The following is a 25,633-nucleotide window of genomic DNA, read 5'->3' as shown; positions in this document are numbered from 1 at the left end:
ATCGGCTTCTGTTCAAAAACAACAAGGCGCTTGTCGGCTTCTGCAGTAAAACGTGAACTCACGATGCCTTGAAAGTGGACAAAACCAGCTTTTTTGACAAAACTTGTTTAGGGTTCAGATCGCGCTATATGTGGAGCATAGTGCACGACACTCAGCTCATTGTTTTTGAAAGTGGTGTTTATCGGTTTTTGCAAATGAACTCTTCATAGCCAGTGGATGATGTTGTGATGACTGGTTATTTGCTGGTTCCTCTCAGGCATTAGTCGTATCTAACGACTCTAGGAAAGAGTCGACTGCTGGAGAGATAGTCAACCTGATGTCAGCGGATGCCCAAAGATTTAACGATGTCACCAACTTCATCCACCTGCTGTGGTCGTGTCCACTACAGATTGCTCTGGCCATCGCCTTCCTCTGGATTGAGCTGGGTCCCTCAGTCCTGGCCGGGCTGCTGGTCATGGTGCTGATGGTGCCCATCAATGGCTGGCTGGCCACCAAATCCAGGGGCTTCCAGGTGATTCGGTTTGCTTCATCAAGCATTGCTCTTGTAAAAGAGTTACAAAAAGGAATATTGATGAAACACTGCATCAATATCCACTAAAGGCAACATGCTTCTTTTCAGATGGAAAACATGAAATTTAAAGACAAGCGGATGAAAATTGTCAATGACATACTGAATGGAATAAAAGTAAGTGCATTCCTTCCACTCTCAGAAAAAAAATCAGTTGTCACTGGGGTGGTTCCCTTTCAAAAGGTACATGTGTCCATATCCATAAAGGGTGCATTTTAGTACCTTCATGGTACATATTTGCTCTTCTGAGAATGTGGCATGCTTAAAATCCTATTTTCATTTAGAATTCAGTCAAATCAGAATATGTAATCTTGATTTGCGGACATCTCTGCACATGTTCCACTTCTTTTCGTCACTGGGTTCTGAAGTTCTGAAGTATTACGCCTGGGAATCATCGTTTGAGGCTCAGGTTCAGGAGATTCGAGAGCAGGAGCTGAAGGAAGTTTGGAAGTTTGCCTACCTCTCGTCTGTCTCCACCTTCATATTTTCATGTGCTCCAGCTATTGTGAGTATAACAGTGTTTTATACATTAAATGATTTTCTATTGCACCAATGAATTTGTCAGTCAAAGTAATACCGGCACTGATCAGACATGGTGGTGGTGGACGGATGGCAAAGCTGCTATGAACAGTATGAAAAATTAACTTCAGTAAAATACAAACAGAAAGCAAGCAGCATGACTACATCTTTACTCTACAGACTGTCTGATCGCTGCTCGCTGACTATGCATATGCATATTTGTATTTATACAACTGGACAGTAAATAATGCACAAATCTGTACATAAATCTTCCAGATTTTACCACATTATTATTATTATTTATTTATTTATCTTAGTCTTATTTAATTGTTCTTTCTGTCTCATGTCATGTATGGATGGATGCATGTTTGTACCAAGAGCTCCTAAAAAAACACAACAAATCCTTTGTGTGTTTGCGCACACTTGGCGAATAAAGCTGATTCTGATTCTGGCTCTCCGTGTGTAATTCTGAACTCTAACAAATGTTCCCATTTGAGCAATAATGGCCACTAGCAATAATGTTGTTTCTTGAAAATGCAAGTAGTTGCTAAAGAGCATTCAGAAACATCTCATGCATCTCTCATCGCGAATCATCTCATTTCATATTTCTGACTAAAGTTTAAGTGTGTAAACTGCTTGAAAAGAAAAAGACACTTTTATTTTGTAGTCATTTGATTAACTGCAAAAATAAGTGTAAGAAATATAAACTACTGTTGCAGAGATGGAGCCCATATCATATATCATATCATATCTCATCTGCAGGTGTCTCTGGCGACCTTCGCTGTGTTTGTGTCTGTGAGTCCCAATAACATCCTGAACGCAGAGAAAGCTTTTACCTCCATCTCACTCTTTAACATACTGCGCTTCCCACTCGCCATGCTTCCACAGCTGATTTCCATCATGGTTCAGGTACTAGAATTAATACATGCTGTTATATTTATACCGAAGCATATTACTGCTACCTTTCAATTACGCTTTGTTTGCATTTATATTAAAGGGGTCATATGATGCTGGTAAAAAGAACATTATTTTGTGTATTTGGTGTAATGAAATGTGTTTATGTGGTTTAAGGTTAAAAAAACACATTATTTTCCACATACTGTACATTATTGTTTCTCCTCTATGCCCCGCCTTTCTGAAACGCGTCGATTTTTACAAAGCTCATCGTTCTGAAAAGCGAGGTGTGCTCTGATTGGCCAGCTATCCAGTGTGTTGTGATTGGCTAAATACCTCAAGCGTGTGACGGAAATGTTATGCCCCTCACCATACTGTGATGCTGTGTCCGGCCGGAGCGACGAGACAAAAACATGAAAACCCATTATAAACGAGGCATTCATTGCATCCAGTGGGGACATAATTATGGATTATAATGACTTATACTGTCTTTTTACGCGTTGCGTTGCATCGCGCCGCATAAACATAAAACCATGTCTGCATTTGTGATCGGAGAAATGTCAAACTACAAGCGCTACTCTACAGTGCCCAAAAAACTCATTTTTGAATAGTTACTTAACATACTGCAAAGAACATACTTCAGAGCAACAACAGTAGTGTAGTGTGAAACCTGAGAGAGTGATCAGATGTTATCATCACTTCCTGAATTAGGTGCCGCCGTGAGCATGACTGACGGCACATATGCCTGGGAAAGAGACACAGAACCAGTTCTGAAAAAGTGAGCTCTGCCATGTTTCACTACAACATTACACTTTCATATTTCTACACTGTTACAGTAAACAATAGATGCAACTAAAACTGTTCTTTAGCATTACTGCTGTCATCAGCTGTGTGTTTGCGAGAGTGTGTGTGTGTTCCGTCTAGTGGTTTTTAACCAGTGATTATTTTGTTCAGTGTCTCTCTGGACATTAAACCGGGTCGTCTGGTGGCAGTGGTCGGGGCTGTAGGGTCTGGAAAGACGTCGCTGATATCCGCTCTGCTGGGAGAACTGCACAGCCTCAAGGGTTGCATTAATATCAAAGTAATCATACAGATATTATTATGTCACTCTTATTTGCTGGCTGGAGCGTTAGTTACGTGTGTTTGCTCATGCGTCTCGTGGTCTCTCAGGGGTCTGTAGCGTTTGTGCCGCAGCAGGCCTGGATTCAGAACGCCACTCTGAAGGACAACGTCTTGTTCGGCTCTGATGTGAATGAGGAGCGTTACCGGTCTGTGGTGGAGGGGTGCGCACTCGGGCCAGACCTGGATCTTCTGCCAGGAAGAGATCAAACTGAGATCGGTGAGAAGGTAAAGTGTGTGCATGTTGATGATAAAATAGTTTCCCTTTTATGTCGATTTATCTACAGAGTATATCAAAGTAATCATACAGATATTATTATGTCACTCTTATTTGCTGGCTGGAGCGTTAGTTACGTGTGTTTGCTCATGCGTCTCGTGGTCTCTCAGGGGTCTGTAGCGTTTGTGCCGCAGCAGGCCTGGATTCAGAACGCCACTCTGAAGGACAACGTCTTGTTCGGCTCTGATGTGAATGAGGAGCGTTACCGGTCTGTGGTGGAGGGGTGCGCACTTGGGCCAGACCTGGATCTTCTGCCAGGAAGAGATCAAACTGAGATCGGTGAGAAGGTAAAGTGAGTGCATGTTGATGATAAAATAGTTTCCCTTTTATGTCGATTTATCTACAGAGCAGTGGATCCCAACCTGTCCTTGACCCTGGAGCACAAAACCAGTCATAAGGGTAAATTTTTCAAAAATGCTGAATAAATGAGCTTCCCATTGATGTATGGTTTGTTAGGATAGGACAATATTTGGCCGAGATATGAAAATCTGGAATCTGAGGGTGCAAAAAAATGAAAATACTGAGAAAATCGCCTTTAAAGTTGTCCAAATGAAGTTCTTAGCTATGCATATTACTAATCAAAAATTAAGTTTTGATATATTTACGGTAGGAAACTTACAAAATATCTTCATGGAACATGATTTGTACTTAATGTCCTAATGATTTTTGGCATAAAAAAAGGATAATTTTGACCCATACAATGTTTTTTAGGATATTGCTACAAATATACCCCAGCGACTTAAGACTAGTTTTGTGCTCCAGGGTCACATATAAGAAAACCTGAAAACGGTGACCGTAAAGTCACAGTTTGCATATTCAGAAGCAGATTTAGGCATGGGAGACATGGGCATCTTGCCAGAGGCGTGGGGGAAAAAATTAACTATATACTGCATGTCCAAAAATGGCCATTTGGGTTCAAATACAGAAGAGTTTAGGATTGGATCATTATTGCAGTGATTGATGTGTTTGTGGCATGCTGTATGTTTTGCAGCAGTTCTTTTAACCTCTGACTCATCTGTTTCAGGACTTTGAGTGTCTAATGAGCTCAACTATTTGATTAGGAAGAGTTCAGAAATGTGTAGTGCTAATGTGTTGGGAAACTCTTTCATGTGTCATATTCTGTACCGCAGGGCATCAATCTGAGTGGAGGACAGAAACAGCGGGTGAGTCTGGCCAGGGCGGTCTACAGCTCCGCAGACGTGTACCTTCTGGATGACCCACTGTCTGCGGTAGACTCACATGTGGGGAAACATCTGTTTGAGAGGGTGATCGGACCCAAAGGACTGCTCAAAGACAAGGTAGGAGACTTTTCAGATTTTCTTCAGGCTGGCTTCCCAACTTACTGTATCTCAAATGTAGACTGATCTCTAATGAAAATACAATGCTCAATCACTAAATAAAGCATATTTTCTGTCTTACCTAAATTGCTGCACTGCAAACCAAATGCATTGCTCTGTTTTGTCCTCATCTCTTTCTCTGTAGACTCGTATCCTGGTAACTCATGGGATCAGCTTCCTGCCGTATGTAGATGAGATTGTTGTCTTGGTGAATGGGGTGGTGTCTGAGGTAGGATCATACGATGGCCTTCGAGCCAGTAAAGGAGCTTTCTCTGAATTCCTGGAAACGTACGGCAAAGACGAGAGCAGCAACGCTAATGCCAATAAAGGTTTGTCTCCCATCCAACATGTGCATTTTCTTATGAGCTTCAAATATTGTCATAAAATGGCCATCTGAACACATTCTGAAAACTTTATTGCAATGCTTGCGAGGTCTACATGCTTCAGCTGCTAGTGTGGGTTTCTTTCTTTTTCTCTTGGTTGCTTTATTTCTTGCCTTTCTGTGATGAATGGCCAAAACTGTTGAGTTATTGAGTCAATGAACATGAAACCTGGGGTGTTATAATTCATCATGATTTCTCAAAAGCTCTTTTGACCTCGTGGCTTGGCGTTTGCTCTGAGATGTGGTTTCAGCTGTTCGAGCTGTTAGAGAGGTGTGTGCCTTTCCAAATCATGTCCAGTCAATGGAATTTGAAGGCTGCAATTCAGTCATAAAGCTGCTAAATAGTGAAAATAATCATGCAATGCTATTGTAAAAATAAATAAGAGTTTATTTTTGATGAAGACAGCTCTTAAATTCACACAATAGCATTCACGGTAAGCATTCACAAAACTGAACACAAAATGGTCATATAATCCTCTACTGTAGATGATTGGTTGTGGGCAGTATTAGTAGAAAAGCATGCAGGGATCAACACTAGGAAGCTTCACTGGAAATAGTAGACCATTCTACTATCTATACTATGATCTATGATCTCTAAAACATTACATAGAAATAAAAAGGCCTATACTTGAAATACACAGTTTTGAAGTATGTTGGCATGTCTGCTAACATCAAAACATGCGGGCAAGTCTCTACACACATTCACTTTATTTGTTGTTCTCATTGTTAAAAAAGCATCAGCTCAGGAGTCAGACTTCGAGCAGATTGACATGCTTCCCGAGGGTTTGGAGCCACAGGCTGATGGCTGCAACACTAGGAAGCTTCACTGGAAATAGTAGACCATTCTACTATCTATACTATGATCTATGATCTCTAAAACATTACATAGAAATAAAAAGGCCTATACTTGAAATGCACAGTTTTGAAGTATGTTGGCATGTCTGCTAACATCAAAACATGCGGGCAAGTCTCTACACACATTCACTTTATTTGTTGTTCTCATTGTTCAAAAAGCATCAGCTCAGGAGTCAGACTTCGAGCAGATTGACATGCTTCCCGAGGGTTTGGAGCCACAGGCTGATGGCTCTCCTGAGGACATTGTCTCAAGCACACTAAAGAGAGAAAACAGCTTGCGCCACAGCCATGTTTGTTATATTTATTTGCTCAATGTCTTCTGGGGTTTTGGTTCTTTTACTGTTGTAGATAGCCCATAGTATAACAAAATATTGTATGTCTCTTCATTGTGTTTGGGCCCCCCCCTGGACGAGCGAGCATAGGCACGTGCCTAGAATGCCTATGCGTAAATCTGGCCCTGATCTTCACACATGCTACTGAAATGCAGATTCTGAATGAAAATCACTTTCTGAGCAACAACAGACTTCATTGCAGGAGTGCATTTTTGTATGCACCAAGACTGTTTTATTTATATATTTTTTGTCTTTAGTGTGAGCTTGAGGAAAAACAGCTCAGTTCGATCCAAAAAAGACTCTGGTGATAAAAAGGGACAGCGACTGATTGAGAAAGAAGCAATGGAGACAGGAAGGGTACATAATAGTAACTAAATGCAGTTTTGATATTCCATGTTTTCTTATTCATTTTTCCTCACTAACTTTGCAACTGATTTTTTTAATCCATATTCCAGGTGAAATTCTCAGTGTATCTTCAGTATCTGAGGTCTATGGGCTGGTGTTTAGTCACCTGGAGTTTCCTGTTCTACTTCATCCAGAATGTGGCCATCATTGGTCAAAACCTGTGGCTCAGTGACTGGACTGATGATTCTGTAGAATATTTCAACATAACCTACCCAAATCACATTAGAGACACGAGGATAGGTGTCTTTGGAGCCCTGGGAGTGGCACAAGGTATGAGCAGAAAGAGGTTTAATAAATACTTTTATGAAAAGAATGAAATAGAGGACATCCTGATATTTTGTTGTTTACATTTGTTTTTGTTTTTTTAAAGTATTCATAGTTGCAAGCAGTAATGACGTGTCGACGAGTGGGTCTAAAAAAAGTAATGTGATTTGGGTCAATATAGGAGTACTGTTTCAAAGTGCTATAAGCTTGGGATACTGTGACCATGAACCACAATAGCCACTGTGACTAAACATACAGCTCTAAACTAACCAATGCACACAGATGTGAGTTAGAAATGAAACTCTTCCTGTTTCCTTCTTTTGCTATTAAATGATTCCACCACCACGGCAACACTGCTTAAGATATTCAAAATTGGGTTGGTGCGAATTGCATGAATCCCTTGAAACACATTAAATCCAAAATACCTGAATTTCTGTTGGACACGGAGTTGAGTAAATAATTTTAAGTTGTCCGGCTTGAAGAGTACAATATATGTGCTGAGTGTGGTGACTAGGTCAAAATGCGGCACTACAGAACCCCCCTTTTACCCGCATTAGCTTCTCCCTCTGTCTAACGGCCAACAACTCTCATGTACAGTGTGTGCCAAATTTCATGAAATTAAGCATGCAAAGAGCTTCAAAAAGTGCTGAAATACCAAAATATTTCATTTGGAATTGAATACGGTTGGTGGTTTGAAAAAGAACAGACAAATATACAATAGCTTGTGAGTGAATGGATATGCAGTATGACATTGTGGTATTCAGAGAACTTTGCGAGGCCAGTCTTGATGAGGATTCAACAAAGACTTGAATGGAGCTTCAGGGAAAGCGTAGTCCATGCGCAAAGTGTTTCATCCACACATTGCATTAGGGTGCCATGTTAGCCACATCCTCTTGCATTATTTAGCATTCCAGACTCTTCTACAAGGTGTAGTCAGTAATTTGGATAATTTGCAAAATAGGCCTTGTGGAATTTGGAGAGTGAGATGAAGAAAGTGTGATTTCAGTGTCCTCAGGAGGAGAGATCAAAGCTCTCACTCAGTGCTTTAGCTCTTTGTCTAAAAATAGTGAATGAGAGCCTTTTGTTTCACAGAGAAAAAAAATGGTAGACACAGCACATGAATGTTCGTTAGTGACTAAGTAATGGTATGTCTTTCTCTGTCAGGTTTTTTGGTGTTTTTGGGCACTATACTCCTAGCTGATGGATCCATTTCTGCATCCAGGACTCTACACACAAGTCTGCTGTCTAATATTCTGAAAGTACCCATGGTGTTCTTTGATACCACACCTTCAGGACGAATAGTCAATCGTTTTGCCAAGGTATAGATGGGCCTGATTTAACACTGAACTTGATTTTGAGCAAGATTTTGTTCATTTTTCCTCTTAAGCCAAAACAAAGATCTACAGTACTAATTGTAATTGTAAAGTTGTAGCCTATAATTAGAATATTGTGCAGTATGAAATATGGACCACAAATAGATTAGAATTTGTTTTTGTTTTTATGATGATTTTTATACTTTACCTGTTCTTATACTTCGATTTGGCTTATATTTAGGATATATTTACAGTGGATGAAATGATCCCGATGTCCTTCAGATCCTGGATTCTCTGTCTTCTGGGAGTTCTGGGGACATTGTTTGTTATCTGTCTGGCTACTCCAATCTTCACCGCAGTTGTTGTACCAATGGCTGTTATCTACTACTTTGTCCAGGTGACACAGAGTAATGATTAAACAAAAGTACTCTGTATGGACATTCGTTTCTCTTACTTACAGTACTAACTTAGAATCAGCCATTTAGGTGAAAGAATTCAAATCTACCCTGCTATTGTCCAGTAATTTGGTATAAACTTGCTTCCTGTATTTTAGAGGTTCTATGTTGCTACATCCCGGCAACTCAGACGCCTGGACTCTGTATCTCGATCTCCCATATACTCCCACTTTGGAGAAACAGTATCAGGCCTCTCTGTGATAAGGGCATATGGGCACCAGCAGCGTTTCCTAAAGCAAAATGAGGACACCATTGATCAGAATCTCAAAAGTGTCTATCCTTGGATCGTTTCTAATAGGTCAGAGTTGGTACTCTATATCACGTTTTTTGCCAAGAGATAAATGGTCACATTTTATTTTAATGCCCAGTTCTCGCTATTAACAAACCATTGACTACAACTTTTGCTGCTTAAACTCCTAATTTGCTGTTTATTAATAGTTAATAAGGCAGTTGTTAGGTTTAGGTATTGGGTAGGATTAGGGATGTAGAATATGGTCTTGCGGAATAAATGCTTAATAAGTACTAATAAACAGCCAATATGTTAATAATAGACATGCTAATAAGCAACTAGTTAATAGTGAGAACTGGTCCCTATACTAAAGTGTTACCAGATAAAACTGTTTTGCTTTATAAGCCCTGAGTGCTGCTTGTTGGGTTTCAGGTGGTTGGCCATGCGTTTGGAGTCCCTGGGGAATCTGGTGGTGTTTTTCTCAGCTTTGTTTGCTGTGATCTCTCGTGGCTCTTTGAATAGTGGACTGGTTGGACTGTCCATCTCATACGCCTTAAATGTGAGTTTTTGATCCTGGGGTACTTGTGATAGTCAGTCAAATGACCTCAAGTGTGTTAAGTAACACTGTGTGCCACTACTCATGCTCTTATTAGGTGACTCAAACTTTGAACTGGCTTGTGAGAATGACGTCAGAATTGGAGACCAACATCGTTGCTGTGGAAAGAGTGAGGGAATATGCAGAGATCACAAATGAGGTGTGATTGTTTTGGATTAATCTACTAATAACTGTTTTCCTAGTTGTATTGACTGTCTTAAATTTTTATTTTAACTGTAGACTAGCCTAAAATGGCAGTGGGCTTGATAGAAACAATACCGCTTACCACATAAGACAAAACCTTCAAATGGATTTTTTTCCTATCGCTAATTATTAATGGCTTAAATTTGAAAACCTCAGGAGTAGCATGTGCAACTTTACAAGAGTGACTGTCTAAAATAGCTAAAATAGCAAAAAAGCATATCATATTTCACCTATTGTTGTTATTGATATATCATTAAATGACATGCCACCTGAAAGAGCATTACGTTATTGAAAATCAGTACATCATACTTAATGAATTTCATAACTTTAAGGTAGATGTGTCCAATTCTGGTCTTGGAGGGCCACTGTCCTGCAGACGTTAGCTCCAGCGTGCCTCGACACACGAGTTTCTACAACCCCACTTCCAAAAACGTTGGGACATTTTGTACAGTGCAATAAAAATCTGTGACTTGCTAATTCTCTTTAACCTTTATTTAGGTGATAAAAGTACAAAGAAAATATTTCCAATGTCTTCACTGACCAGCTTAATAGTATTTTGTATATATAAACACATTTTGATTTTAATGGCTGTAACACATTTTTAACATTTTGTCATGTTTAACACTTTGTCACATTAACTGTCCTTTTAATTACAATGTTTGGTTACACTTTATTTCGATAGTCCACTTTAGACATTCTATTAACTATAAGTAACTTTGTAACTACATGTCAACTAATTCTCATTACTTTGCAACTACATGTCTACTAACTCTCATTACTTTGCAACTACATGTATACTAACTCTCAGAGTAGACTGTTAGGGTTGGTTTAGGGTTAGTAGAATAAGTTGACAAAGTGTTAGAAGATATTAAGCAGACAGTCTACTAATACTCTACTAACTGCTAGTTGACATGTAGTTGCAAAGTTACTTACTGTTAATAGAATGTCTAAAGTGGACTATCGAAATAAAGTGTTACCCAATGTTTAATCATTTTATAAATGAGGATACTAATTGTGAAAGTTAACTGTTTAACCTTTTCACTTTTATTTTGCCACTGCCCCAACTTCTTTGGAGTGTGTTGCTGCCATCAACATCAAAATTTGATTGTATTTACAAAAAACATTTAAGCCGATCAGTGAAAACATTGGAAATCTTTTCTTTGTACTTTCGTCAATTAAATAAAAGTTAAAGGGAATTAACAAATCGCAGATTCTTGATTTTACTGCAATTAACAAAATGTCCCAACTCTTTTGAATTGGTGTTGTAGTATGCACAGTAAGACCTTGATTAGCTGGTTCAGGTGTGTTTGATTAAGGTTGAAGCTAAACTCTGTAGGACAGTGGCCCTGCAGGAACACCACTGCTGTAAAGGAATGTTTGCACAAACTCACTGCACCAGTTTTACCGTATTTGAACAGATCCATGTGAAATCCAGTGATTTCAAAAATTCTGCAATTTTAGTGTGAGAATATTTGTGTCTCCAGGCTCCATGGATCACCGCTAATCGTCCTCCAGATGACTGGCCCACCGGTGGGAATATTCATTTTGAAAACTACAAAGTTCGATACCGGCCTGAATTGGAGCTCATTCTCCATGGAATCACATGTGATATTCAAAGCACTGAGAAGGTGAGGAGACATACCTGATTCATGAATTATTATTTTTTCTTTGAAATATTGAAAATGCCACTTAAACAATTTTTTATTCCCCCCCCCCGATTTTCCCCAGATTGGCATTGTTGGTCGAACTGGTGCGGGCAAATCCAGTCTGACCAACTGTTTGTTTCGCATTATTGAAGCTAGTGAAGGTCAAATCCTCGTTGATGGTATTGACATCTCTACCCTGGGGCTTCATGATCTCAGGAGCAGACTTACCATCATTCCACAGGTGCGTGAAGTACACAAGATACTTTCACATTCACCAAAGGCTTGTCAAGTAGCAAACTTGTTGCCAAGGGTTTGAGGAGTTGGAAGTTTCTAGTGAGTCTGAAGACCCTGATTACTGAGAGATTCTTCACTACTGTTAAAGAGATGCAAACCTCTGGCAATTATTTGCTTTTTGTTAGCCACAAATGACACCATTTATATTTTTGTAAGGGTGAGCAATCTTGTATTTAAATTACAATGTTAAAAGACCATACAATAAACTACAAAAATGAAACCATACACTCACATGATCGCAGTTGTTACAAAAAAAAAAAATCTGTATATGCATAGTCCAGAAGTTTTCTTCCTTTGTGGATTTAATTCCCTCAATCTGTAGTAATCCCCTCAATTTGACATTCTGATATGGGTTTACTTCAACTGCACTCACTTCAGGAATAGCTTGTCACTGGGGGACTACTTTGTTTGTTACCCCTAAACCAGGGTTGGACAGTCCTGCAGAGTTTAGTTTCAACCCTGATCAAACTCACCTGCTTGTAGTTTTCTAATAATGATTAGCTGGTTCAGGTGTTTCAAATGGCTCGTTCGGACGACAGTGCACTTCTTCTCACTCATTGAAATAATTCTCACTCATAGTATGCAAAAAAAGGGGCAGGGCCTGGCTGAGCTGTGCTAGAGAAGACAAAGAAGAAGAGATGCTTTAGTGGCAATCACAACGTCCTTTGCCAGCTAACCAATCAGAGCACATTTTGGAAGGAGGGGCTTCATCGAAACATGAACTAAACAGGGGCACGTGAGACAGACTAGACAGAGAGGTGCTGCAATAATGTAAAATATGTGAAACATAATGCGTTTTTGGAACAATCAAGCATGAAAACCTATTCTAGCACACCCCAAAAACCAAATCAAGACTTCATAAGAGGGCATCGCAATGCTGAAAATGAATAAACAAATGCTTTCTAACAGGACCCAGTACTCTTCTCTGGAACTCTGCGGATGAACCTGGACCCTTTCGAGAAGTCTAGTGACGAGGAGATATGGACCGTTCTGGAGCTGGCTCATCTCAAAGATTATGTCAGGGGTTTGCCAACAGGACTTCAACACGAGGTCTCAGAGGGTGGAGAAAATTTAAGGTTTGTGAGCTGTAGAAACATGAACTACAATGTTTGTTGGCATTGATCAAATGTGCTTTGAATGCACTTAATACAAATTAGTGTATCTTGGGGTGCATCAAATTTGCGCTGATTAATTATAATATCGATAATTTTCAGTTTGTTTAGGTTTTAGCAGCCATAGTACTATAAGAATGACCGCTAATCTTTCAATCGTGGATATAGAATTTTCTGCTAATGTATTGTTTGAACTTCCAGATGCATGTTTAGTTTCTGATGTTTACATGTTAATGGATCTCCGACAGTGTTGGTCAGAGGCAGCTGGTGTGTCTCGCCCGGGCCTTGCTCAGGAAATCCCGTATACTGATCCTGGATGAAGCCACCGCAGCCGTGGATCTGGAGACAGACGATCTCATCCAGAACACCATCCGCACAGAGTTTTCCCACTGTACCGTGCTTACCATCGCACACAGGCTGAACACCATTTTGGACAGCTCACGGTGAGCAGCCTTCAAGACGAATCCTTTTTATGTTTATAGAGCTTGATTCAAAGCGGCTTGCAGTAATACTGCCTTAAATTTAATAAGATTCTCATTGGCAGTTCCATTTAACACTTGACTTAAAATGCCTTACCATAAACCTCTTTCAGGGAGCTGTAAATGAATTAGTGATCGACCGATATTGATATTTTATAACCGATACCAATTATTTGCGCGTTTATGTGCCCAATAAACGATATGCAGAACCGATATTTATTTACTGTTATAAAGTAAATAAATGACTGAGTGAAGTAAGAACATACTTCACTTTGGTTTTTCCTCCTTTCAGCCATCTTAAAAAAAAAGTGTTGAAAATTAGCAGTCTTTCATGTTAAATTTAATCTTCATATTACAATAAAAAAACATTTTATTTAAAGCATCAGCAGCAACACTAATATTAACAATAAGCAAAATAAATGTAGAAGGTCTAATGTTTTCAAATGGAGAAAATAAATAAAGGAAAGGACTCATATCAACTTCATTTTAAACTACAGTTTTAGTAGGTTTATAAGATGTTTAATAGGCTAAAGAGTGAAGAATAATTCACTGGATAATGTTAATTCACTGAATAATATTCTCTGGAATATTGAAATATAACAAACAAAACATTGTATTTTATTGCATTTCTCAACTGGCATGTTATATCAGAATTACTAATAATGTTTTTGTCCTTCTAGATTAAGAAACGCCTGCTGACAGCGCGGTTTATCTATGCAGTTACACAGAACTATACTCAAACTGCGATCGCTCGCGGATATAATAAATTAGTTTCCATAGAGATGTATTTATTTAGATGTTTATTAGCAAAATAATGGTTATATAGTAAATGTTAATACAATTTAGGGGTGTTTTAAACCAGTGAATCTTGTTAAAAGTTACATGCTGTGGCCGTGCTGGAGCATTTCCTGAGCATCAACCGCATCAACCCGGTGAGTGAACAGCAATATGAAAGCGGCTTCACGAGACTAATGATGAGCAAAGAGTTTTTATTTCCAACATGCGCTCATTCATGGCTGTATTATTTAATTCACGCAACGTTACGTCTTCATTGGGACAGGACATGACGGATTATCTTACGTGACTCCGTGAGTTCATCTCTATTTCTTCGAGCCAAGCTGCATAAACTGCATATCAGGCATTTATGTAATACATCTAATTTGTGAATTAATGGCTGTTATGTTAAATAAAGTTTACTAACTACAGTAAATCAAGTACCTGTGCAAGCCGTTGTTGTTGTCTTTTTTCACCTCAGACGGCGTGGTGCAATTCTCAAAACATCCACAAGATGGCGGCGTTTATCGGTGAATCCGATATTACAAAACCGATATCCGATTATTGTAAAATGCTTAAATAGCTGGAAAAATATTAGTAAATCCATATATCGGTCGATCTCTAATAATTATATTAGGACTATGCTTATAAAAACTAAACAGAGACACATTTTATTCTATTATCAGTCACAACAAATTGAGGCATACAGCTGGAAATTGTACTGACCTTTCCTCTTTCCTCTTTTTTTTTTATTTGTAGGGTAATGGTCTTGGATTCTGGTAAAATCGTGGAGTTTGATTCACCCAGTGTATTGCTTAACAACAAACAGGGACATTTCTATGCAATGGCTAAGGATGCTGGGATCAGAGGAGGGGAAACGAGTAAACCTACAAATATATCTACTGACCTATGATGCTTAACGTTTTTGCATTTCTCGACCAACATATTAAAATGTTAAGCAATTATATTATTTTTATTCTCTATAATCCTGTTGTTTTTTGTTGATGTGTTGACATGGATTTATATGTTGTGGCAATAAAGATAAAACATTTTTGCATTTCGTATGTATGCATTTAAAGAACATATGACTTTGCACATATTTGAATAAAAGCAATTTAGAGAATTAGAGAATCTATAGAGAACATAGAATTTAGAGAATTAGAGAATCTATAGAGAATATAGAATTTAGAGAATCTATAGAGAACATAGAATTTAGAGAATATAGAATTTAGAGAATCTATAGAGAATATAGAATTTAGAGAATTACTATATTCTGGGTGCTAACAACATTACAAAAAAAAAAGATACATAGACAAGTTCTTCCCTCAGTTCCCTCTCCCACATAACCCAAATTTAGAAAGGAGACAAATGAAAGCCAAAAGACAATTTACAAAAGAAAACATGCATCCAACAACAGTCTGCCATTCAGTATGTGAGTGTGTCACTGGTCATGAGCACTAGATTCATGCCGGTTTAAAACGTGCAGACTAATACAAACATTATAAAATGATGAACAAATGTAGTTTAGGCATAGGTTTGTGCAACGCTGTAAATATATTTACCCTTTTTTTAAATATCCCATTAAACCTGCTGAGATACAAGGAGCTTGAACTGAAATTCTCAGTTCCACCTGGGAAACTCATGAATATGCATGTTTGCTCCGCCCACTGAAACCGATAATCTGGTAACATCGGTGCTCCCGGAGAACGTTCTCACGCTGTTGGAGCGACACGCTCTGTCTGTGCGTTCATTCAGATCACCAGAAACACGGGCACTTACGGTCGAATAAGACCACGCTTGAATGCTGCTGCCTGAACAAGAGACCTCCTTATTGAAGTGTAAGTGCTGACTGGTGTCACTATCTCGAACGCACCGGCGGATCTCCATCAAATTCGGGGGATGCCTTCAGCTCGAGGAGCCCTCTTGAACGCCACCCTCCACGCATCGGTAGCCCCCCGGGATCGCTAGATCGGTCGGCGCCGGACTGCGAATTATAACCACTCGTAACTCCCGAACCCCGGGGGCTATCGATGCGGGGGTGGTCTCATTCGAAAGCGGGCCTCTAGACGTACACTCCATTGGCTTTCGAGGGGGTTCCTCGAGCTGAAGGGATCCCCCGAATTTGGTGTGGATTCAACATGCCGTTACGGAGATATGGCCGTTCAAAGTTTCAATGGTTTTCCATAGAATTACGCTTTAAAGCGTTTCATCCAGGTCACCAGTAGCAAACAATGGAGTGTGCTCTGCTGGACAAACGACGCAATTACACCATTTTAATGTTCTTTATATGTTCTGTAAAAAAAAATTCATATCGGCAGCATATTCGCCGATACCGATATATCGGCGACAGGCTCATATCGGCCGATAATATTGGCAAACGATATATCGGTCGGGCTCTAGTATGATGCTTCAGCTGCAGTAGGTTTAGTGTGTTTGGTTACATGAAAATTGCATTCAAAAAATGACGCCCTGTTTTTCACAGCTTGAATCATGACATGACTCTGACAGAGTTTAAGTTCATCTTCTACATGGAGTGGGGTCACCGCATGTGGTGGCTGGTTGGTTGGATTAGCATACATTTTTCCTACAGTATATTTCTGGAAAAGAGGCTACTTCAGCCACTCCATGAAGGCTCGTGTTCTGGGCCTGTGTGGCTTTGTCGTCTTCCAGGTAACCAGTCACCATGCAGTGAAATCTCATCTCCACACACATCACACACACACACACACAAACAAAAAGAAGTTTGGTTAGTCAAGTATTGCCTCTGTAGGATAAATGCTTGGCTTTGGCACATTCCTCGTTTGTAAGTTGATTTGGATGCACTAAATGAATAAATGTACAGTGCTCTCCACTAAAATTGGCACACTTGGTAAATAAGAACAAAGGTGGCTGTGAAAATAAATCTGCATGGTTCATCCTTTTGATCTTTCATTCAAAAAAATCACAAAATTCTAACCCATCATTGAAGTAAAGCAATGGAAAGTGGGGGGGGGAACCTCATTATGAAATAAATGTATCTAGTTCACGTTGGCACCTAATTATTGCAACGTCCTTTACCCAAGATAGCAGCTCTGAGTTTTCTCCAATAATGCCTGAAGAGTTTGGAGAACACCTGACAAGAGATCAGAGACCAATCCGTCATACATCAGATTCACAGCTCCTTCACTTCAGTTCACCTCACTCATTTTCTATAGGGTTCAGCTCAGGGAACTGGGACAGCCAAGGCAGAAGCTTCATTTTTTGCTCAGTGACACATCTGATTTTGATGTTTGTTTTGGGTCATTGTCCTGATGGAAGATCCAACCACGGCCCATTATAAGATTCCTAACAGGCAGTCAGGTTTAGATTTTTTTTATCTGTTGGTATTTGATAGAATCCATGATGCCATGTATCTGAACAAGCCCACAACATTAAAGATCCAGCAGTATATTTAACTGTGGGCATGGGCTACTATTTATCCCTGTTTGCACCATACCTATCTGGTGGGTTTGCTGCCAAAAGCTCTTTTTTGACCATAGAAGCCAGTCCTGTCGAAGTTCCAGTCGTGTCTGACAACTGAATATGCTGGAGTTTGTTTTTGAATGAGCGAGGAGGGTTTTTCCTGAAACAACATGTGGTGATGTAGGGGCTGTTTGAATTTTTATTTTATTTTTTTAAGGCTTTCTGACCGCAAGACTCGACTAATCTTTGCAATTCTCCAGCTGTGGTCCTTGGAGAGTCTTTAGCAACTCAAACTCTCCTCCTCACCGAGCATTAGGACTATATAGACACACGTCCTCTTCCAGGCAGATTTGTAACATCTTTAGTTGATTGGAACTTCTTAATTATTGCTCTGATGGTGGCAATGAGGATTTTCAATGCTTTAGCTCTTTTCTTACAGCCACTTTCTATTTTGTGAAGCTCAACAGTCTTGTTCTGCATCAGAACTACATTCTTTGGTTTTACTCCTTGTGATGGATGATTAAGGGAATTTGGTCTTTGTGTTCCTCATATTTATAATCCTGTGGAAAAGGAAGTCATGGCTGGAGAATTTCATGCTCCTAGTCACCCTGTCTGCAAAAAAATTTAATTATGAATGTGAATATTCTTCAGAGATATTTTACTCATAAGAATTTCTAAGGGTGCCAATAATTGTGGCCAACATGCATTGGAGAAAGACATTTATTTCACAAGGTGAGTTTCCCCCCACTTTCAATTGTTTTACTTCAATGAATTTTTTTAATGAAAGCTCAAAAAGATCAATGATGCAGATTTATTTTCACAGCTGCCTTTGCTCATGTTTACCAAGGGTGCCAATATTAGTGGAGGGCACTGTACATGTTGTAGTAAGTTCTGGATTAACCACATGGGCAGTATTGCTTTTGAAGGAGTGTTTCATGGCCATATGATCATAACCAGTCTGCGATGATATAATGAATGTAATTAAAAATCTCATTTCTACACTTGACTGGGTATTTTGAGTTTAATGTGTATTAAAGTTTGTCAGGTCTAAACTATTGTCAGTAGTGATGCACCAGGAATTCACTAGGCTGAAAACTAAATAAATGCCTAAAAGAAAAAATTGCTTATTATAATTATTACTCATAAAGCTCTGTAAATTTATCACCGCTGCAGTTGGTAGTTGAATGCATTTAAATAATTCCACGGAAATTAATTTAACACCAATAATGTTAATGGTGACTTCAAACTAATCATTTTAAAGCAAAACTGCAACAAAAACACTAAAGAGATCAAGAAAACATAATTTACAAAAGTCAAAAGTAAAATGTTTTAAATGTTTTTTATGTTTTTAAATGCACCAAGGCTGATCAAAAATACAGTAGAAACATCAATACTGTGAAATAGTATTACAATTTAAAATTACAGTTTTATATGAATATCTGATAAACTGTAATTTATTTCTGTGATGTGCAGCTGTATTTTCAGCATCATTACTCCAGTCTTCAGTGCCATATGATCTTCAGAAATCATTCTATGCTGATTTTGTGAATTATTATTGGTGCTCAATTAAAAATAACAATTTAAATATAAATAAAGACATTTTTGTCCATTTAGTATGAGCAACTTAAAATATTAAACGGCAATATAATATATTTTTGATTATATTTTGATGTAAAAGTTTCTTCCGTTTTAGTTCGTATAAACAACTTGTTTTGATATTTGTGACCCTACAGCACAAAAGCAGTGTTGAGTCGCTGGGGTATATTTGTAGCAATTTTATTTTATACCAAAAATCATTAGGATATTAAGTAAAGATCATGTTCCATGAAGATATTTAGTAAATGTCCTACCGTAAATATATTAAAGCTTAATGTTTGATTAGTAATATGCATTGCTAAGAACTTCATTTGGACAACTTTAAAGATGATTTTCTCAATATTTAGATTTTTTTGCACCCTCAGATTCCAGATTTTCAAATAGTTGTATCTCGGCCAAATAATGTACCAAACCATACATCAATGGAAAGCTTATTTATTCAGCTTTCAGATGATGTATAAATCTCAATTTCGAAAATTATGACTGGTTTTGTGGTCCCAGGGTCACATATAGAACCACTTCTGTGTAACCTAACTGTTGTATGTTTTTTTTTTTATTATTGAAATGTTGATGATGCTGTAGTAGTTAGTACATCTTAAAATTGTGAAGAGTGCATACTGTCATCAGTTTCAGTCCATTCAGATTGTGTTATGTAATAAACATCTGTTAATGGATGCACATGCTCAGGGTCTTCTTGGATGGTACATGGTGAAGAGTGGTCTGGAGGAGAAACCCGAATCACACGACATTCCCCGTGTCAGTCAGTACAGGCTGGCGGCTCATCTGGGCTCCGCTCTGCTGCTGTACTGCTCCAGTCTCTGGACGGGACTCACTCTCATGCTGCCTGCCAACAAGGTAAGCTGTGATTTCAGCTCTGCCTGCTGCTGTTTCAGGAGGTTTGGATGCGTCACAGATCATGCTGCTGTCTCTGCTCCACTGTAGATTCCCGACAGCAGGAATTTGCTGCAGTTAAGGAGGTTTGCCAAGGTTACAGGCGGCCTGGTCTTCCTCACGGCTCTCTCAGGTATGAGCAAATACATGACGTGACTTGTGTGGTGCAGTGTTTATTATAAATTGATTCTTTTATAACCATATGCACAGGGCAGTAAGGTTATCCATGTGTCAATCCTTCCTCTCCCAGCCTCCTGTCGCTCACATGAAATAATCACAGCAATTAGAAAACAACCACACTTTCTACGGGCCATTAAATGAGGGCTTCTCAACTCTGTGCCTCGAGGTCCACTTTCCCGCTGAGTTTAGCTCCAACCCTGATCAAATCACCCGCCAGTAGCTGTTTAGTGATCCTGAACAAAGCCATTGGAAAGCAAGCCTGCAACCTTTAGCCAAAAAGGCGTGTACATTGGTGGTCCGCAGGGAAGGAGACCAGAGGCTGTTGTATGATTGGCTGAGGTGCCTCACGTGACTGATAGCTGTTACACTTTTTCCAATTGCAAGTACTACAGACCCTCGCATCACCCAATAATAAGACCATCTCTGTCCTGAAGACCTTGATGAGCTTGTTCAGGTGTGTTTCATTAGGGTTGGAGCTAAACTCTGCAGTAAAGTAGACCTCGAGGGCCAGATTTGAGAACCCCTGTATTAAAAATGGACTAAAATAACACATTGAATACAATCAGTGAATATGGAAACCTGCAATTTTATGTAAAATGTGTCATTTACAGGGCCTTGCATATTACATGCAGTAATAACTATAATTTGCGAGCATGTTTTATTAATTTGTTCCTTTAATATGTTATAGTTAAAACGTGCACATATTATTATTATTTATAATTTTCTGGGAACAAATGAATCTAACATGCTTATTTTTAAACTAAAAGAAAAGAACAAACTAATATTAGAGTGTCAATTGTTCCTTAATTAATTTTATTTCTTTTTCCTTGCATGGCACGTGCAGGACTCTGCAGTACGGGAATAAATGTGTTAAAAAAGATAGATAACAGACACAGCTTGGAGCTATTGAAATACATAGTGTTTCTTATCAAATGTAAATTAACTATCTGTGTTTGTAAGGAATATTAAATAATGTGGTAAAAATAATGACTTAAAACAGCTACTAAATCCTATGGAAGAGGATTAGGGCCAAGCAATAATAATAATAATAATAATAACAAAAAAAAAGATTAAAGTCATTCTAATGCAAGATATGTAAAAGTAGCAGATATTTGCAATAAGTGTAAATAGTAATTAGATGCTATTTATACTTATAAATAGTGACAGATATTATTTCCACCTCGGTATTGTTGTACATTAACAGCATGCAATAATAAGATACTGTGTAAATGATTTTATTTATTAAAATTATTAAATAGACACTGCCTTATTGGTACACAGCAAAGCCTTCATTATAGCCTACCTACCCCTAAACCTACCCAATGAATAAATCATTATTAAACACTCGTTAGGCGATTGATTTCCACTTTTCTTATGTGATATGTGATGAAAAAAGGAAGAAGAGCGAGTTTGGCAAAAGGCGCATACGCTTCATCCACGAGCATCATGATCTGTGCCAGTGCAGACGCTGACTAACAATGTCCAGCGAGATCAAACGAACATGACACGAGTGTGTTTATTCTCAGCATTTTATTTCGACTTTATTATATTCTCGTAATTTAATGACTTTATTCTCACTATTTTATTTAGACATTTTTCTCGAAATTTAAGGAGTTTTTTTCTCGAAACACAACGACTTTACTCTCGAAATTGAATGATTTAACTCAACATTTTATTTCGACATTTTTCTTGAAATTAAAAAAAATGTACGAGATTAATCTCGCATTATAATGACTTCAATCTCGAGATGGTTTATTTTTTTTATTATTGCTTGGCCCTAATCCCCTTCCGTAAAATCCATGTATTGAAAACTAGTCTACCGTTCTTTTTTACTTGCATGCAGAGTAATCAGCTATATCTGTAGTTTTTATTTTATGACATGGAGGATGGGACACAATGATATAAATAATAAAAATTATCAAATGTTATAGTAGTATCCATACAGAACTGTTTACATGGAGGAAATGCTGTCAGTAGCATTTAACTTGAATTGAATTTGGAACTTGAATCTGTAACTCAATACATCAGGAGGAACATATTTGTTAAGGCTGTTTAGTCAGATTTGATAGTTTATAAGTCTATCCAATGATGAAGTGCTTTTTTTTCTCTCCAATGGTCCCTTACAGGTGCTTTTGTCGCTGGACTGGATGCGGGTTTGGTTTATAACTCCTTCCCAAAGATGGGCGAGCACTGGATCCCTGATGATCTTCTGGCTTTTTCCCCAGCCATCAAGAATGTGTTTGAAAATCCCACCATGGTTTAGTTTGACCATCGTATTCTGGTAAGCACTGCTCCTGTCAGCTGAAATGTGTCAGTGCTGTAGCGGATGTGCTTTAGCTGACGTGCTTCATGTTTGTGCAGGGCATCGCCTCACTGTCAGCCATCACAGGACTCTACCTGTTCTCCAGACGAGTCCATCTGCCCAGACGGGTGAAGATCGCGATCGGCTGTCTCACAGCCATGGCCTATACACAAGTAAAAAGCTTCAAACGGCATCATATACAGCAGTATACACTTATTAGGGGTCCAGTCCTATTGTATTTGTACTGATTTTCTTCTTCTTCCTCTAAAAATGATTATTAACCAAATTGTGCTTGAACCCTATTTGATCAGATTTTTGTTGTAGTTATTATTATTATTATTATGCCTGAAAAGAATCTGGGAATCAGAGGCTGTAAATCGCAGATGTAGTTCAACTGGTGGGACGATCAGAAATGCCCCTCGCTATGCACACACACACATGCAGGTAGTAATATGGTAATTCGCATTTTAGTTGTGAATTCTGGAACTATAAGGGCTAGAATCAAAGTCTACAAAACATACATCTCTGCTAAGCTTTCATCATCAAAAATTACAATGATATAAACAAATGAAATGGTCACTAATTTACCTATAGCTACTGAACGCAGCGTCTCAATGAAACGTCACACATTAGAAATGCTTTGAGGAAACAACAAATTAAAAATCATCATAATTCTGCTACCATATGATCAATTAAATTGAAAACTGACATGCATCTTCTTTGGTGCAAATGCTAACATATCCTTCAAATATCACAAATATGGACACCTGCAGCCAATCAGATCTCAGCAGCTAGAAATGTCTTTGACGCTGACATAACATTGACATAAGTATTCAGATCCTTTGCTGAGATGCTTCACATTTAGCTTAGGTGCATCCCATTTCTCTGGGTCATCTTTGAGATATTTCTACACACTGAATTGAGTCCATCTGAGACAAATTTGATTGTTTGGAAAGGCAGGCACCTGTCAATATAATAAACCAAGCATATCCTGGGGGGGGGCTAGAGGACTAAAAGGAAAGCTGAACAGCAAAATAAACACATTCTTAATGATCAAGACCTCAGATTGGACCAAAGGTTTACCTTCCAACAGCACAATCAGCACAGCCTAGACAACACAAGAGCGACTTAGGGACGGTTCTTGAGCAGCCCAGCCAGAATCCAGACTTGAACCAAATCAAACAGATCTGGAGAGATCTGAAAATGGCTTTCCAGCAACAGTTCCCATCCAATCTGTCACATTTGCAGAGGAAAATTACAGAAAATCCCAAAATCCAGAAGAACAGAGCTTGTGGCATCATACCCAAAAAGACTTGAGGCTGGAATCTCTGCCAAAGGTGCTTCAACTAACTGAGTTAAGGGCCTGAATACTTATGTCAATGTGACTACTTCAGTACTCTGTCTGAAATACTCTCTGAATGCACTATAGTGTCAAAGCGAGGCTGTTGTTAGAACTGACCACAATGCGGCACTATAATATATACATTTATATTTTCACTAATAACTAATAACAGGCTTTTCCCTGAATCATTCAGATCCCCCAAACGGTTTGATCGCATGGAGCTATTAATAATTAACTGTGCATAATGTAATAATTTATTAATAATGTAATAAAATTTTCATAATGTAATCTTGAACTCATAATATAATAAAGGTTGTTACATTATAAAAAATTTTTTATTATATTTTGGACAAATAATATAATAGATTCAAAGCAATAGTATCCTTTTAAAAGCATAGAAAATGTTGGCATTCATTTACAGTACATTTTCTAAATTTAAGTTACCTTAAAAATGCACCACCTTGCAATAATATTTTTACAATTATAATTCTTATTATGAATTATTACTAATAATAATTCATATTTCTTCTAGTACATTTTAGAAAACTATTTTAATGCATCTGGGCACCGTGCATTTTTTTTTCTAGAGCCACTAGATCAGGGGTGCCCAAACTCAGTCCTGGAGGGCCGGGGTCCTGCAGAGTTTAGCTCCAGCTTGCCTCAACACACCTGCTGGGAAGTTTCTAGTATGCCTAGTAAGAGCTTGATTAGCTGGTTCAAGTGTGTTTAATTGGGGTTGGAGCTAAACTCTACAGCACACCGGCCCTCCAGGTCTGAGTTTGGACACCCCTGCACTAGATGGTGATTAATAATAATATTGTGAGCTATTTATTAAATTTTTTTTTACATAGGCTATATTGAACACAGTGTTGTTGTCACACTATTTGTCGTTGATATGGTATGTATACCTTCTTCCTGTCAAATATTTTTACAATTGTAATTGTTAGATTAAACCAACTAGATTTGAAAAACTGTGATAATGACCCTCATATGTAATGGTGCTAATATAAGTTTTGTTTTTTTCTGATGAATTTCTCAGGTGGCTCTGGGTATTAGCACCCTGCTGCTCTATGTTCCCACGCCGCTGGCAGCCACACATCAGTCCGGATCAGTGGCACTACTCACCTTCGCCATCTGGGTCTTGGCTGAGCTGCGAAAAGTGGTCAAGTAGAGAGTTTTCAGATTTCATGCTATAATATATTTTAACAAATTATGCTTTAGGCACGTGAGCGTCATGCTTTTTTATGCATGGTTTTTATATGAAGTGCTTATAAACCCAGCACAAGGTATAGTTGTGAAATACATTGAACTGTTTCATTTTTTAAAGCCTGTTTGTACATGTTTGATTTATGCAAAAAAGGTGTTTGTCCTGTATGACTGCTTATTTCAAATCAATAAAATTATCTGTGTTTTCCATCGATTTTATGAGGATATTCATCCAGAGTTTACTAAGTAATTTTCATATATAATTAATATTATGCATGTATATTAAGGCTTGCTAAAACTACTGGTGAGCAGACTGAAACACAAGAATTGTACTTTTGATTGGTTGTCATGAGCGCCATTACATTTATAGAGATTTCAATTTATAATTAAATAAAAAAGATTACTCTTGCAACACAGTTGTTCACTCATAAGATCTGCCATTTTGGGTCATTGGGGTTTTAAATGTTTACTTTCACATGGTCAAGTACTTTTACATGCACTTTAAAATTTGATTTCAATCAAAATAAAGCAAAAATAGGACTACAAATTCCATGTAAACGTGTTCGTCCAGTCGAAGTCTTTGTGAAATCGAACCAAGAGAACTGGATATTGCGATTGTATT

General features: G+C 38.4%; 2 protein-coding genes across 2 annotated transcripts in view; both read left to right on the top strand.

The window, feature by feature from the left end:
- Window positions 1-14,969, top strand: part of LOC107558209 (canalicular multispecific organic anion transporter 1-like) — a 23,784-nt gene extending 8,815 nt beyond the window's left edge. Inside the window, exons 11-31 of the mRNA XM_016241832.1 lie at window positions 257-511; window positions 620-685; window positions 1,850-1,996; window positions 2,668-2,759; window positions 2,936-3,062; window positions 3,152-3,328; window positions 4,508-4,675; window positions 4,860-5,043; window positions 6,111-6,245; window positions 6,474-6,640; window positions 6,739-6,958; window positions 8,117-8,271; window positions 8,507-8,662; window positions 8,819-9,018; window positions 9,382-9,508; window positions 9,603-9,704; window positions 11,233-11,376; window positions 11,477-11,635; window positions 12,598-12,764; window positions 13,049-13,243; window positions 14,813-14,969. Coding sequence (XP_016097318.1) covers window positions 257-511; window positions 620-685; window positions 1,850-1,996; window positions 2,668-2,759; window positions 2,936-3,062; window positions 3,152-3,328; window positions 4,508-4,675; window positions 4,860-5,043; window positions 6,111-6,245; window positions 6,474-6,640; window positions 6,739-6,958; window positions 8,117-8,271; window positions 8,507-8,662; window positions 8,819-9,018; window positions 9,382-9,508; window positions 9,603-9,704; window positions 11,233-11,376; window positions 11,477-11,635; window positions 12,598-12,764; window positions 13,049-13,243; window positions 14,813-14,966 — 3,297 coding nt within the window. The 3' untranslated portion in view covers window positions 14,967-14,969. The remainder of the gene's footprint in view (window positions 1-256; window positions 512-619; window positions 686-1,849; window positions 1,997-2,667; window positions 2,760-2,935; window positions 3,063-3,151; window positions 3,329-4,507; window positions 4,676-4,859; window positions 5,044-6,110; window positions 6,246-6,473; window positions 6,641-6,738; window positions 6,959-8,116; window positions 8,272-8,506; window positions 8,663-8,818; window positions 9,019-9,381; window positions 9,509-9,602; window positions 9,705-11,232; window positions 11,377-11,476; window positions 11,636-12,597; window positions 12,765-13,048; window positions 13,244-14,812) is intronic.
- Window positions 14,970-16,457: 1,488 nt separating this feature from the next.
- Window positions 16,458-24,976, top strand: cox15 (cytochrome c oxidase assembly homolog 15 (yeast)). Its single transcript, XM_016241831.1, is given in 8 exon segments — window positions 16,458-16,471; window positions 16,536-16,605; window positions 16,607-16,723; window positions 19,778-19,945; window positions 20,033-20,114; window positions 22,288-22,442; window positions 22,523-22,636; window positions 24,845-24,976. Coding segments are annotated over 8 exon segments (852 nt in total).
- Window positions 24,977-25,633: the final 657 nt, after the last annotated feature.

The sequence above is a fragment of the Sinocyclocheilus grahami genome, unplaced genomic scaffold (genome assembly GCF_001515645.1).
Source record: "Sinocyclocheilus grahami isolate Dianchi unplaced genomic scaffold, SAMN03320097.WGS_v1.1 scaffold636.1, whole genome shotgun sequence".
NCBI classification, from domain to species: Eukaryota; Metazoa; Chordata; class Actinopteri; order Cypriniformes; family Cyprinidae; genus Sinocyclocheilus; species Sinocyclocheilus grahami.
The sequence above is the reverse complement of the archived record's forward strand: the minus strand, read 5'-3'. Positions and strand labels throughout refer to the sequence as shown.